This window comes from Bombina bombina, chromosome 2 (genome assembly GCF_027579735.1).
Source record: "Bombina bombina isolate aBomBom1 chromosome 2, aBomBom1.pri, whole genome shotgun sequence".
NCBI classification, from domain to species: domain Eukaryota; kingdom Metazoa; phylum Chordata; class Amphibia; order Anura; family Bombinatoridae; genus Bombina; species Bombina bombina.
Window position 1 is genome coordinate 1403134060 of NC_069500.1, and position 17030 is coordinate 1403151089.

A 17030-nucleotide genomic window follows, 5' to 3' on the forward strand; every position below is an offset into this window, starting at 1 on the left:
TATATATATATATAAAATCAACAAACTGCAGGAATGCAATCTCACTAGATAGATGATAGATAGATAGATAGATAGATAGATAGATAGATAGTGATAAACTGATGATAGATAGAGACAGATTGATAGATAAATAGATAGCTAGAGATAGACAGAGGATAGATAGATAGATGATAGATAGATAGATAGATAGATAGATAGATAGATAGATAGATAGATAGATAGAGATAGACAGATGATAAATAGAGAGATAGAAATAGATAGAGTGAGAGAGAGAGAGATAAATAGATAGATAGATAGATAGATAGATAGATAGATAGATAGACGATATTCAAACAGCTGCCAGGGTGCATGCTATAAATTCACAGTAACACAGTAGATAGATAGATAGATAGATAGATAGAAAGAAAGATTGATAGGTAGATGATAGATAGTGATAAACTGATGATGATAGATAGAGATAGATTGATAGATAGATAGATAGATAGATAGATAGATAGATGATAGATAGATAGAGAGATAGATAGACAGATGATACACAGATATATTGATAGATAGATAAATAGATAGATAAATAGATAGATAGATAGAGGGCGATAGATAGATAGATAGATAGATAGATGATAGACAGATGATACATAGATATATTGATAGATAGATAAATAGATAGCTAAATAGATAGATAGATTGAGGGAGATAGATAGATGATAGATAGATAGATAGATAGATAGATAGATAGATAGATAAAGTGAGAGATAGATATATAGATAGAAATAGACAGATGATGATAGATAGATAGATAGATAGATAGATAGATGATAGATAGATAGATAGATAGATAGATAGATAGATAGATAGATGATAGATAGATAGATGATAGATAGATAGATAGATAGATAGATAGATCAATAGATAGATAGATAGATAGATAGATAGATGATATTCAAACAGCTGCCAGGGTGCATGCTATAAATTCACAGTAACACAGTAGATAGATAGATAGATAGATAGATAGAGGGAGATAGATAGATAGATAGATGATAGATAGATAGATAGATAGATAGATAGAGATAGATAGATAGATAGATAGATAGATAGATAGATAGATAGATAGATAGATAGAGGAGGTAGCCATACATAAATACTGCACAGTGGGAGGGACATTGTCCTTCCCTATTTAACAAACAACCCTGTACTTACCAATAAAAATGTACTTGTTGTCTAAGCCTAAGAGCAAGTTACCTGCAGTCAGATTAACCCCTTGCTGGTCACTAATGTAACAGTCATTTTGAGCCCTCTGCCCCTTGCATTGCACGTACCCAGCATGTCCTCAGAAACAGGTGTCCTCAGGATGTCCCCTGTGAACTCGCAGGTTGTTTTCTTGGCATCGATCCCAGATGTGCCTTCAAACACCTGCAGAGATCCGGGGCAAGAACCCAATTATTGGCAATTAGTGAGGATTAGAGCAGGAGAAACTCAGATCCAAATGAATGCAGAGGATAATGTTCAGGGATTTACAGGAGGGGGCTGGAATTCTGTCCTTTTCCTTTACACATTAGACCCTTAGGCTGATCTGCAAAGCTTTTATGCTCAAAGTAACCAAGGGTGCTCCTTCTGGCAGGCAAAGGGTTAATATTGTACTCTAATCACAATATCTATAGATATGTGCATATCCCCCTAGGTTTACTAATGATTCATGTAATTCTCTAAGAACATTCTCTCCACCTCCTGTATTAGGCTGTTGAGATGGTTAATTGAATTATTAAGTAATTCTTTATTCCTCGGTGAATATGATTAAGAGGATAGCAATGGCATTCGGAAAATTGTCTCACTACAGAGTTACTTGAACTATTCCCAGGTCTATGTCAAAATCAGAATCTTTTTAATAACAATTGTTAAATACAGAGGATTGGGAAACTTACTATAGAGCATATTTGTATCTTACTATCTCCAAATCTATTATTTGAAGCTGGGAAGCAAAAGGTTTATTTTGTGGTATTAAGTGCAGTCAAGTTGGTGAACTCTGAACCAATTGTGTCTGCGGCATCAGATTAATTAGATACTCAAATTAGTTAGTTTTTTTAGCTTTGGGATCTATTCACTCACTGGCTACTGAAGTCAAGTGAGGCCGTGTATCAGGTATTTGTACTTGTTTGTCAGGAACTAGCTTGGAAAGAATCTGAGTTTAACTGATTTTTAAATTCATTTTACTAGCCTGCAATGTGATTGGTTGGAATATTTTTCACTTTTTTTTTTTAATGGGACTGACTTCAAATCTTTCAAGCAGGACAAATTATCTTAAAGGGACAATCTACTCCAGAATTTAGATAGATAATCCCTTTATAACCCATTCCAGAGTTTTGCATAGCCAACACAGTTACATTAATACACTTTTAACCTCTGTGATTATCTTGTATTTAAGCCTCCTCGGGCTGCCCCCTTATTGCAGTTCTTTTGACAGATTTAAATTTTAGCCAATCAGTGCTGACTCATAAATAACTCCTCAGAAGTGAGAACAATGTTATCTATATGGCACACATGAACTAGCACTGTCTAGTTGGGGAAAACTGTCAAAATGCACTGAGGGGTTAGAAACTAGCATATGAGGCTACTTAGGTTTAGCTGTCAACAAAGAATACCAAGAGAACAAAGCAAATTTGATGATAATTGTTAATTGAAAAGATGTTTAAAATTGCCCTATCTGAATCATAAAAGTTTAATTTTATTAGACTGTGCTTTTAAACTGACACTGTAGAGTAGTACAGTAATGTTTTTAAAATGTTATTATTATTAAGATCAAAACTATAATTGCATTTGCCGTCGTCAGTTGCACCCGCAGCCAAAAGAATAGCGTCTGTGCTCGCAGCCAAACGAATCCACCTGGGGCGAGATTACATATGCGGCATCGCCCGCACAAAGTATTAACAAACCGGCCGCACAAAGTATTAACAAACCACCCGCACAAAGTATTAACAAACCGCCCGCACAAAGTATTAACAAACCGCCCGCACAAAATATTAACAAACCGCCCGCTCAAAGTATTAACAAACTGGTTGCACTAAGTATTAACAAACTGGTTGCACAAAGTATTAACAAATACCAAACACCTAACCGCCCGCACAAAGTATTAACAAACTGCCCGCACAAAGTATTAACAAATAACAAACACCTAACCGCCAGCACAAAGTATTAACAAAAACACCTAACCGTCCGCACAAAGTATTAACAAAACACCTAACCGCCCGCACAAAGTATTAACAAATAACAAACACCTAACCGCCCGCACAAAGTATTAAAAAACTGCCCGCACGAAGTATTAACAAATAACAAACACCTAACCGCCCGCACAAAGTATTAACAAAAACACCTAACCGCCGCACAAAGTATTAACAAAAACACCTAACCGCCCGCACAAAGTATTAACAAAAACACCTAACCGCCCTCACAAAGTATTAACAAATAACAAACACCTAACCGCCCGCACAAAGTATTAACAAAAACACCTAACCGCCCGCACAAAGTATTAACAGAAACACCTAACCGCCCGCACAAAGTATTAACAAAAACACCTAACCGCCTGCACAAAGTATTAACAAAAACACCTAACCGCCTGCACAAAGTATTAACAAATAACAAACACCTAACCGCCCGCACAAAGTATTAACAAATAAGAAACACCTAACCGCCTGCACAAAGTATTAACAAATAAGAAACACCTAACCGCCCGCACAAAGTATTAACAAATAACAAACACCTAACCGCCCGCACAAAGTATTAACAAATGACAAACACCTAACCGCCCGCACAAAGTATTAACAAATAACAAACACCTAACCGCCCGCACAAAGTATTAACAAATGACAAACACCTAACCGCCCGCACAAAGTATTAACAGATAACAAACACCTAACCGCCCGCACAAAGTATTAACAAATAACAAACACCTAACCGCCCGCACAAAGTATTAACAAAAACACCTAACCGCCCACACAAAGTATTAACAAAAACACCTAACCGCCCGCACAAAGTATTAACAAAAACACCTAACCGCCCACACAAAGTATTAACAAAAACACCTAACCGCCCACACAAAGTATTAACAAAAACACCTAACCGCCTGCACAAAGTATTAACAAATAACAAACACCTAACCGCCCGCACAAAGTATTAACAAATAACAAACACCTAACCGCCCGCACAAAGTATTAACAAATAACAAACACCTAACCGCCCGCACAAAGTATTAACAAAAACACCTAACCGCCCGCACAAAGTATTAACAGATAACAAACACCTAACCGCCCGCACAAAGTATTAACAAATAACAAACACCTAACCGCCCGCACAAAGTATTAACAAAAACACCTAACCGCCCACACAAAGTATTAACAAACACACCTAACCGCCCGCACAAAGTATTAACAAAAACACCTAACCGCCTGCACAAAGTATTAACAAAAATACCTAACCGCCCGCACAAAGTATTAACAAAAACACCTAACCACCCGCACAAAGTATTAACAAAAATACCTAACCGCCAGCACAAAGTATTAACAAAAACACCTAACCGCCTGCACAAAGTATTAACAAAAACACCTAACCGCCTGCACAAAGTATTAACAAAAACACCTAACCACCCACACAAAGTATTAATAAAAACACCTAACCGCCTGCACAAAGTATTAACAAAAACACCTAACCGCCTGCACAAAGTATTAACAAAAACATCTAACCACCCACACAAAGTATTAACAAAAACACCTAACCGCCCGCACAAAGTATTAACAAAAACACCTAACCGCCCGCACAATGTATTAACAAAAATACCTAACCGCCCGCACAAAGTATTAACAAAAACACCTAACCGCCCGCACAAAGTATTAACAAAAATACCTAACCGCCAGCACAAAGTATTAACAAAAACACCTAACCGCCTGCACAAAGTATTAACAAAAACACCTAACCACCCACACAAAGTATTAACAAAAACGCCTAACCGCCTGCACAAAGTATTAACAAAAACACCTAACCGCCTGCACAAAGTATTAACAAAAACACCTAACCGCCCGCACAAAGTATTAACAAAAACACCTAACCGCCCACACAAAGTATTAACAAAAACACCTAACCGCCCACACAAAGTATTAACAAAAACACCTAACCGCTCGCACAAAGTGTACATACATACAGAGTGGCACACACAGACATGTGCACACACAGACACACACAGAATTGTGCATGCACACAGTGGCACACACAGACATGTGCACACACACATATACACAGAAGTGCACATACACACAGAGTGGCACACACAGACATGTGCACACACAGACACACACAGAATTGTGCATGCACACAGTGGCACACACAGACATGTGCACACACACATATACACAAAAGTGCGCATACACACAGAGTGGCACACACATATACAAAGACGTGCGCATACACACAGAGTGGCACACACATACATTTGCGCACACACATATACACACAGAGTGGTACACACAGACTTGTGCACACACATATACACTGAAGTGCACATACACACAGAGTACCACACACAGACATGTACACACACACATATACACAGAAGTGTGCATACACACAAAGTGGCACACACAGACATTTGCACACACATATACACAGAAGTGCACATACACATCGAGTGGCACACACAGACATGTGCACACACATACATAAATATACACATATACACAGAAGTGCGCATACACACAGAGTGGCACACACATACATGTGCACACACACATATACACACAGAACTGCACTTACACACAGAGTGGCACACACAGACATCTTCACACACACACATATACACAGAAGTGCACATACGCACAAAGTGGCACACACAGCATGTGCACAGACACACACACATATACACAGATGTGTGCATACACACAGAGTGGCACACACAGACGTTCACACACATATACACAGAAATGCGCATACACACAAAGTGGCACACACAGACATTTGCATATACATATACACAGAAGTGTGCATACACACAGAGTGGCACACACAGACATGTGCACACACATACACACATATACACAGAAGTGTGCATACACAAAGAGTGGCACAAACAGACATCTGCACACACATACACACACATATACAGAGAAGTGCGCATACATGCAGAGTGGCACACAGACAGCTGCACACACACACACACATATATACACAGAAGTGCGCATACACACAGAGTGGCACACACAGACATGTGCACACACACATATACACACAGAACTGCACATACACACAGAGTGGCACACACAGACATCTGCACACACACATATACACACAGAAGTGCACATACACACAGAGGGGCACACACAGACATGTGCACACACACACACATACACACACAGAAGTGCACATACAGACAGAATGACATACACAGACATGTGCACACACAGAACTGCACTTACACGCAGAGTGGCACACACAGACATCTTCACACACACATATACACAGAAGTGCACATACACACAGAGTGGCACACACAGACGTTCACACACATATACACAGAAATGCGCATACACACAAAGTGGCACACACAGACATTTGCACATACATATACACAGAAGTGTGCATACACACAGAGTGGCACACACAGACATGTGCACACACATACACACATATACACAGAAGTGTGCATACACAAAGAGTGGCACAAACAGACATCTGCACACACATACACACACATATACAGAGAAGTGCGCATACACGCAGAGTGGCACACAGACAGCTGCACACACACACATATATACACAGAAGTGCGCATACACACAGAGTGGCACACACAGACATGTGCACACACACATATACACACAGAACTGCACATACACATAGTGTGGCACACACAGACATCTGCACACACACATACACATATACACAGAAGTACACACATAATGGCACACACAGACATGTGCACACACACAGAACTGCACATGCACACAGTGTGGCACACACAGACATCTGCACACACACATACACATATACACAGAAGTGTGCATACACACAGAATGGCACTCACAGACATGTGCACACACACACACACACACACACACACACATATAAACACAGAACTGCACATACACACAGAGTGGCACACACAGACATCTGCACACACACATATACACACAGCAGTGCACATACACACAGAGGGGCACACACAGACATGTGCACACACACACAGAAGTGCACATACAGACAGAATGACATACACAGACATGTGCACACACAGAAGTGCACATACAGACAGAGTGGCACACACAGACATGTGCACACACAGACACGCACAGAATTGTACACAGAGTTGCACACACAGACATGTGCACACACACATATACACAGAAGTGCACATACACACAGAGTGTCACACACAGACGTTCACACACATATACACAAAAGTGCGCATACACACAGAGTGGCACACACAGATATGTGCGCACACACATATACACACAGAGTGGTACACACAGACATGTGCACACACATATACACAAAAGTGCGCATACACACTGAGTGGCACACACATACATTTGCACACACACATATACACAGAGTGGTACACACAGACATGTGCACACACATATACACAAAAGTGCACATACACACAGAGTACCACACACACATATACACAGAAGTGTGCATACACACCGAGTGGCACACACAGACATTTGCACACACATATACACAAAAGTGTGCATACACACCGAGTGGCACACACAGACATATGCACACACATACATACATACATATACACATATACACAGAAGTGTGCATACACAAAGAGTTGTACACACAGACATGTGCACACACATATACACAGAACTGTGCATACACACAGAGTGGCACACACAGACATGTGCACACACATACACACATATACACATATACACAGAAGTGTGCATACACAAAGAGTGGCACAAACAGACATCCGCACACACATACACACTAGGGGGCATATTTATCAAGCTCCGTATGGAGCTTGATGCCCCGTGTTTCTGGCGAACCTGCATGCTCGCCAGAAACAGCAGTTATGAAGCAGCGGTCACAAAGACCGCTGCTCCATAACCTGTCCGCCTGCTCTGAGCAGGCGTACACACATCGCCGGAAATCATTGAACCTCCCTGCTGGCGGCCGATTGTCCGCGAGTCTGCAGGGGGCGGCGTTGCACCAGCAGCTCTTGTGAGCTGCTAGTGCAATGCTGAATACGGCGAGCGTATTGCTCGCCATATTCAGCGAGGTCTGGCGGACCTGATCCGCAGTGTCGGATCAGGTCCACCAGACCTTGATAAATAGAGCCCTAGGGATGGGCGAATGTTTCTAAAAATTCGAAATTTAAAACAAATTTTGATACATTCGTTCATTCGAATCAAATTTTGAATGTTTATATAACATTCTAACATTCTATTTTCAAATTTTTGTTTTCAAATTTTTCAATAAAATTCGAAAATATTCGTTAGAATAATAGAATGTTTAGCTATGTTTTCATTCAATTTGGAAATGTAATATTCAAATTCGAATGTGACATTCGAATTCGAATGTGACATTCAAATTTGAAATAGTATTTCTAGTCTAAAACTGTGTTTAATAAATGTAATATTCAAATTTGAATGCGATATTCGAATGTAAGATTCAAATTCGAATGTGACATTCGAATTCGAATTTGACATTCGAATTTGAATGTGACATTCGAAAACTGTAAATAACATTCGAAAATCGAATTTTTAAGAATATTCGTTCTTATCAACATTCTATTATGTAAATCGAATTTCTACAATAACATTTGTTCTAACATTCGAATTCGGATATAAACACATTCACCCATCCCTAATACACACACATATACACAGAAGTGCGCATACACTCAGAGTGGCACACAGACATCTGCACACACACACATATATACACAGAAGTGTGCATACACACAGAGTGGCACACACAGACATGTGCACACACACATATACACACAGAACTGCACATACACACAGTGTGGCACACACAGACATCTGCACACACACATACACAAATACACAGAAGTGCGCATACACACAGAATGGCACACACAGACATGTGCACACACACATACACACAGAAGTGCACATACACACAGAGTGGCACTCACAGACATGTGCACACACACACATATAAACAGATAACTGCACATACACACAGAGTGGCGCACACAGACATCTGCACACACACATATACACATAGAAGTGCACATACACACAGAGGGGCACACACAGACATGTGCACACACACACACAGAAGTGCACATACAGACAGAGGGGCACACAGAGACATGTGCACACACACACACAGAAGTGCACATACAGAGTGGCACACACAGACATGTACACACAGAAGTGCACATACAGACAGAGTGGCACACACAGACATGTGCACACACACATTTACACAGAAGTGCACATACAGACAGAGTGGCACACACAGACATGTGCACACACACATATACACAGAAGTGCACCTACACACAAAGTGGCACACACAGACATGTGCACACACACATACACAGTACACACAGAACTGCACATACACTCAGACATCTGCACACACATATACACACAGAAGTGCACATACACACAGAGTGGCACACACAGACATCTGCACACACGCATATACACACAGAAGTGCACATACACACACAGAGTGGCACACACAGACACGTGCACACACACACATACACACAGAAGTATGCATATACACAGAATGACACACACAGACATGTGCACACACACACACACATACACACAGAAGTGCACATACACACCGACATGTGCACACACACACATACACACAGAAGTGTGAATATACATAGAATGACACACACAGACATGTGCACAAACACATACACACAGAGTGCGCATACACACAGAGTGGCACACACAGACGTGCACACACACACACACACATGCACACAGAAGTACACATACACACAGAATTGCACAAACAGACGTGAACACACACACATACACACAGAAGTGCACATACACACAGAGTGGCACACACAGACATGTGCACACACACATACACAGAAGTGTTCATACACACAGAGTGGCACACACAGACATGTGCTCACACACACATATACACAGAAGTGCACATTAACACAGAGTGGCAAACACAGACATGTGCACACACACACATACACAGAAGTATGCATACACACAGAGTGACCCACATATACACAGAAGTGCACAAAAAACACAGAATGGCACACACAGACAGGTGCGCACACACAGACACATACACAAAGAAGTGTGCATACACACAGAATGGCACACGCAGACATGTGCACACACACATAAGTGCACATACACACAGAGTGGCACACACAGACATGTACACACACACATATACACACAGAAGTGTGCATACACACAGAGTGGCACACACAGACATGTGCGCGCACACACAGAGATATACACAGAAGTGCACATACACACAGAGTGGCAAAGACAGACATGCACACACACATATACACAGAAGTGCACATACACACAGAGTGGCACACACAGACATCTGCACACACACACACAAATACACATAATGGCACACACAGATATGTGCACACACAGACACACACAGAATTTGGCATACACACTGAGTGGTACACACAGACATGTGCACACACACATATACACATGTACACACATACACACAAATGCATATTCAGAAAAAATGACACACAAACACATGTGCGTACACACTCACAAAGAATGGCACAAGTACACACATACAGACATGTGCACATGCACACTCACACACACACATACAAAGAAATGTCCGTACACACAGAGCAGCTCATACAATTATACAAATGTACACACATACAATCATGCAGACACACACAGATACAGGCACATGCTCACAGATTAGCATGTGCACACACACACACACACACACACACAGTTACCAGTGTATATATACAGATATACTGTATATAGGTACATTAGTTTAACAAGATATCTTTGTATAGTTATAAACAAGGACATATAATCTAATTGGGGCTATAGGGTCTTTGGCATCCTTAAAACAAAATTATTTTTGTTTCTCAGGGTTTTAACTCATTGATGGAAAAATTCAGCATACATGTGCACTGGGGCTATATCCTCAGCAGGGAAGAATTAGAAGAACACTAGGGTTAATTGCTCTAATGTTTGTCATCATTAGTATAATAACCTAGTCCTCTGTCCATTGCTCTGATTAGATCTGTGTGGTCAGTGGCTGCCTGAGGAATGTGCTAACACAGAGACCGTAGTGTTGCGCTTCTGCAGACGGCCGTGCCTGGGTGTGACTAAGAGCCGGCAATAAGCTGCTTGGCTCGGCTCGCAGGCTGACTATCTAATGGGATTACTAGGGCCTTGGAGAGGTCTCAGTGGAATTAAACAAGTAAAGTCTGGCTGCCGGCCAGCAGGGGTCCTGTACAGGTAACCTCCGGAGGCTACCTCAGCAATAGCACCGGCTGGGAACCATGGAGGTCTTAGATGTGCAGGCCGGGTACTGGGGAGGCAGAGAGGCCAGGGAGAAAAACCAATCAAGGAATTGGATTAAAGGAACAGTAAAGTCAAAATTAAATATGACTCAGATAGAGCATGGCATTTTGAAATTTCCAATTTAGTTCTGTTAACAAATATACTTTGTTCACTTGCTATCCTTTGTTGAAAAGCATACCTAGATATGCTCAGGGGGCAACAATGCACTACTGGAGCTAGTTGGTGTTTGGTGGCTGATTGTCGTTGACTCATCAGATGTTTTCAGCTAGCTCACTCTAGTGCATTGCTGCTCCTGGGTCTACTTAGGGAAGCTAGATAGTCAATGGAATAAACAGGACAGTTAGGTAGTACATGGAATAAACTAGGGAAGCTAGATAGTCAATGGAATAAACAGGACAGTTAGGTAGTACATGGAATAAACTAGGGCAGCTTAATAGTCAATGGAATAAACAGGACAGTTAGGTAGTACATGGAATAAACTAGTGCAGCTAGATAGTCAATGGAATAAACAGGACAGTTAGGTAGTACATGGAATAAACTAGGGTAGCTAGCTAGTCAATGGAATAAACAGGACACTTAGGTAGTAAAGGACTAAACAGGACAGTTAGGTAGTAAAGGAATAAACAGGACAGTTTAGGGAGGTAGTAAAAGAATAAACAGGACAGTTTAGGGAGGTAGTAAAAGAATAAACAGGACAGTTAGGTGGGTAGTAAATGAATAAACAGGACAGTAAGGAAGGAAGTAAAGGAATAAACAGGACAGTTAGGTAGGTAGTAAAGGGAATAAACAGGACAGTTAGGGAGGTAGTAAAGACAATAATCAGGACAGTTAGGTAGGTAGTAAAGTAATAAACAGGACAGTTAGGTAGTAAAAGAATAAACAGGACAGTTAGAGTAAAGGAATAAACAGGATAGTTAGGTAGGTAGTAAAGGAATAAACAGGACAGTTAGGGAGGTAGTAAATGAATAAACAGGACAGGCAGGTAGTAAATGAATAAACAGGACAGTTAGCTAGGTAGTTAAGGGAATAAACAGGACAATAAGGTAGGTAGTAAAGAGAATAAACAGGAACATTTATAAAGGTAGTAAAGGGAATAAACAGAACAGTTAGGGAGACAACAAATAAAATAAACAGGAGAGTCATGTAGTAAGTAGAATAAACAGGACAGTTAGGGAGGTAATAAAGGAATAAACAGGACAGTTGGGGAGGTAGTAAAGAAAATAAACAGGACATTTAGGCAGGTAGTAAAGGAATAAACAGGACAGTCAGGTAGTAAAGGAAGTAAACAGGACAGTCAGGTAGTAAAGAGAGTAAACAGGACAGTTGGGGAGGTAGTAAAGGGAATAAACAGGACAGTTATGTAGGTAGTAAAGAGAATAAACAGGACAGTTATGTAAGTAGTAAAGAGAATAAACAGGACAGTTATGTAGGTAGTAAAGAGAATAAACAGGAACGTAAGGGAGGTAGTAAAGAGAATAAACAGGACAGTCAGGTAGTAACGGAAATAAACAGGACAGTCAGGTAGTAACATAAATAAACAGGACTGTCAGGTAGTAAAGGGAGTAAACAGGACAGTTGGGGAGGTAGTAAAGGAAATAAACATGACAGTCAGGTAGTAACGGAAATAAACAGGACAGTCAGGTAGTAACATAAATAAACAGGACTGTCAGGTAGTAAAGGGAGTAAACAGGACAGTTGGGGAGGTAGTAAAGGAAATAAACATGACAGTCAGATAGTAAAGGGAGTAAACAGGACAGTCAGTTAGTAAAGGGAGTAAACAGGACAGTCAGGCAGTAAAGGGAGTAAACAGGACAGTCAGTAAGTAAAGTGAGTAAACAGGACAGTCAGGCAGTAAAGGGAGTAAACAGGACAGTCAGTAAGTAAAGGGAGTAAACAGGACAGTCAGATAGTAAAGGGAGTAAACATGACAGTCAGATAGTAAAGGGAGTAAACAGGACAGTCAGGCAGTAAAGGGAGTAAACAGGACAGTCAGGCAGTAAAGGGACTAAACAGGACAGTCAGATAGTAAAGGGAGTAAATAGGACAGTCAGGCAGTAAAGGGAGTAAACATGACAGTCAGATAGTAAAGGGAGTAAACAGGACAGTCAGATAGTAAAGGGAGTAAACATGACAGTCAGATAGTAAAGGGAGTAAACAGGACAGTCAGGCAGTAAAGGGAGTAAACAGGACAGTCAGATAGTAAAGGGAGTAAACAGGACAGTCAGGTAGTAAAGAGAGTAAACAGGACAGTTGGGGAGGTAGTAAAGGGAATAAACAGGACAGTTATGTAGGTAGTAAAGAGAATAAACAGGACAGTTATGTAAGTAGTAAAGAGAATAAACAGGACAGTTATGTAGGTAGTAAAGAGAATAAACAGGAACGTAAGGGAGGTAGTAAAGAGAATAAACAGGACAGTCAGGTAGTAACGGAAATAAACAGGACAGTCAGGTAGTAACATAAATAAACAGGACTGTCAGGTAGTAAAGGGAGTAAACAGGACAGTTGGGGAGGTAGTAAAGGAAATAAACATGACAGTCAGGTAGTAACGGAAATAAACAGGACAGTCAGGTAGTAACATAAATAAACAGGACTGTCAGGTAGTAAAGGGAGTAAACAGGACAGTTGGGGAGGTAGTAAAGGAAATAAACATGACAGTCAGATAGTAAAGGGAGTAAACAGGACAGTCAGTTAGTAAAGGGAGTAAACAGGACAGTCAGGCAGTAAAGGGAGTAAACAGGACAGTCAGTAAGTAAAGTGAGTAAACAGGACAGTCAGGCAGTAAAGGGAGTAAACAGGACAGTCAGTAAGTAAAGGGAGTAAACATGACAGTCAGATAGTAAAGGGAGTAAACAGGACAGTCAGGCAGTAAAGGGAGTAAACAGGACAGTCAGGCAGTAAAGGGAGTAAACAGGACAGTCAGATAGTAAAGGGAGTAAACAGGACAGTCAGGCAGTAAAGGGAGTAAACATGACAGTCAGATAGTAAAGGGAGTAAACAGGACAGTCAGTTAGTAAAGGGAGTAAACAGTACAGTCAGTTAGTAAAGGGAGTAAACAGGACAGTCAGGCAGTAAAGGGAGTAAACAAGAAACCGAGAGCCAATCTCACCTGCACAATCGCTTTGGTACCAGATACCTCCAGCACTTGGCCGCTTCTGATGGTGCCATCTGGGAGCGTGAAGTTCACAATCTCAGCGTACTGGGCAAACTGGAAAGTGAAATGAGAGATTTACACAAACTGTAATTTACTGGTTAGTTCTGTTATGATATAGACCCAGGTTTTTATTAATCCCAGACACTCATTATCCTCCACTAATTGTAAATAATAATGATTCTTCCAACTACGCTCAACATCCATCAGTGATTGTTTGTATAAAGGGACATTTTACATAACATATTTTTGAAAAGTTGCTCTTCAATTTCTAATTATAAAATTTGTTTCTACATAAATCACCATTTTCTTGATGGCATTTTCTTACTGTTTATCCAGCATTATAGCTGTAATTTTACACCAGCTGAGAATGAATACCTCTGTATGCAGCATGCATTTCCTGCAAATTTTAGTTTAAATCCAAATCAGATAGATTACGAGTATTCAGCGCTATAGGGAAATTAACGACCGCCACAAAAGCGGCGTTATTTCACCTCCCTATAGCGCTGCTATTACGAGTTTTACAAAAGCAGTCTTGTGCGGGCGATATGGTGGCTTTGAGCTCCATACCGCACCGAAATACAAGCGCTGCTTTGACTTGCACATACACGATTTCCCCATAGACATCAATGGGGAGAGCCGGCAAAAAAGAACACCTGCGATCGCAGAAACAAAAGCTCCATAACGCAGCCCCATTGATGTCTATGGGGAAAGAAAAAGTTACGTTTAAACCTAACACCCTAACATAAAAACCACGTCTAAACATCCATAATCTCCCCGCCACCTACATTACAGTTATTAACCCCTAATCTGCCGCCCCAAATATCGCCGCCACCTACATACAGCTATTAACCCCTAATCTGCCGCTCCTGATATCGCCGCCACCTACATACAGCTATTAACCCCTAATCTGCTGCCCTTAACATCGCCGCCACCTACATTACAGTTATTAACCTCTAAACACTAACTAACACTAAATATATTAACCCCTAACGTAACCCTAACCCTAAGTCTAACCCGATCCCTAACGTAACCCTAACCCTAAAACCCCCTAACTTAAATATAATTAAAATAAATCTAAATAAACCTTACAATTATTACCTAAATAATTCCTATTTAAAACTAAATACTCACCTGTAAAAATAAACCTAAGCTAGCTACAATATAACTAATATTGTAGCTATCCTAGGTTTTATTTTTATTTCACAGCTAAGTTTGTATTTATTTTAACTAGGTAGACTAGTTAGTAAATAGTTATTAACTATGTAATAACTACCTAGTTAAAATAAATACAAAGTTACCTGTAAAATAAAACCTAACCTGTCACACTAAAAATTAACATTACAATAAAATAAAATAAATTAAATTAAATTATCAAAATACAATTTTCTAACTTACAAAAAAAATAAACACTAAATTACAAAAAATAAAAAAGCACATTATCAAAAATAAAAACGAATTACTTCTAATCTAATAGCCCCCCCCCCCAAAAAAAAAAAAAACCTAGCCTACACTAAACGGCCAATGGCCCTTAAAAGGGCCTTTTGTCGGGCATTGCCCCAAAGAAATCAGCTCTTTTACCTGTAAAAAAATATATAAACACCCCCCCCAACAGTAAAACCCACCACCCAACCAAGCAACCCCCCCCAAATAAAAACCCTATCTATAATAAACCTAAGCTAAGCATTGCACCCTAAGCTAAAAAAAAACACCCAAAAAAACCCTAACACTAACCCACGACAATCCACTTACAGTTATCAAAGTACGGACATCCATCCTCCTCCAGCCGGCGAAGTCCTCATCCAAGCAGAAAGAAACCTTCATCCAGGAGGCCTCTTCGATCTTCATCCACCCAGTGAAGTCCTCATCCAAGTGAGAAGAAGTCTTCATCCAGACGGCATCTTCTATCTTCATCCATCCGGTGCGGAGCGGGTCCATCTTCAAGACATCCGGCGCGGAGCATCCTCTTCTTACGGTCGTCGCTGGAAAATGAAGGTTCCCTTTAAGTGACGTCATCCAAGATGGCGTTCCTTACATTCCTATTCGATTTGAAAGATTTCTATCAGCCAATAGGAATTAAAGGGGAAAAAATCCTATTGGCTGTTGCAATCAGCCAATAGGATTGAGCTTTCATCCTATTGACTGATTGGAACAGCCAATAAAATGAGAGCTCAATCCAATTGGCTCCACGCAGGATGTCTTGAAGATGGACCCGCTCCGCACCGGATGGATGAAGACTTCTTCTCGCTTGGATAAGGACTTCGCTAGATGGATGAAGATCGAAGAGGCCTCCTGGATGAAGACTTCTTTCCATTTGGATGAGTACTTCA

At 40.6% G+C, this 17030-nt stretch overlaps 1 protein-coding gene across 1 annotated transcript in view; it reads right to left on the reverse strand.

Annotated features, from left to right (window-relative positions):
• Positions 1–17030, reverse strand: part of ATP6V1B1 (ATPase H+ transporting V1 subunit B1) — a 175570-nt gene that overhangs the window by 105615 nt on the left and 52925 nt on the right. The window contains exons 3-4 of the mRNA XM_053704334.1: positions 14659–14757; positions 1317–1410 (exon numbers count right to left, since the gene is read on the reverse strand). Of these exons, the coding sequence (XP_053560309.1) occupies positions 1317–1410; positions 14659–14757 (193 nt within the window). The remainder of the gene's footprint in view (positions 1–1316; positions 1411–14658; positions 14758–17030) is intronic.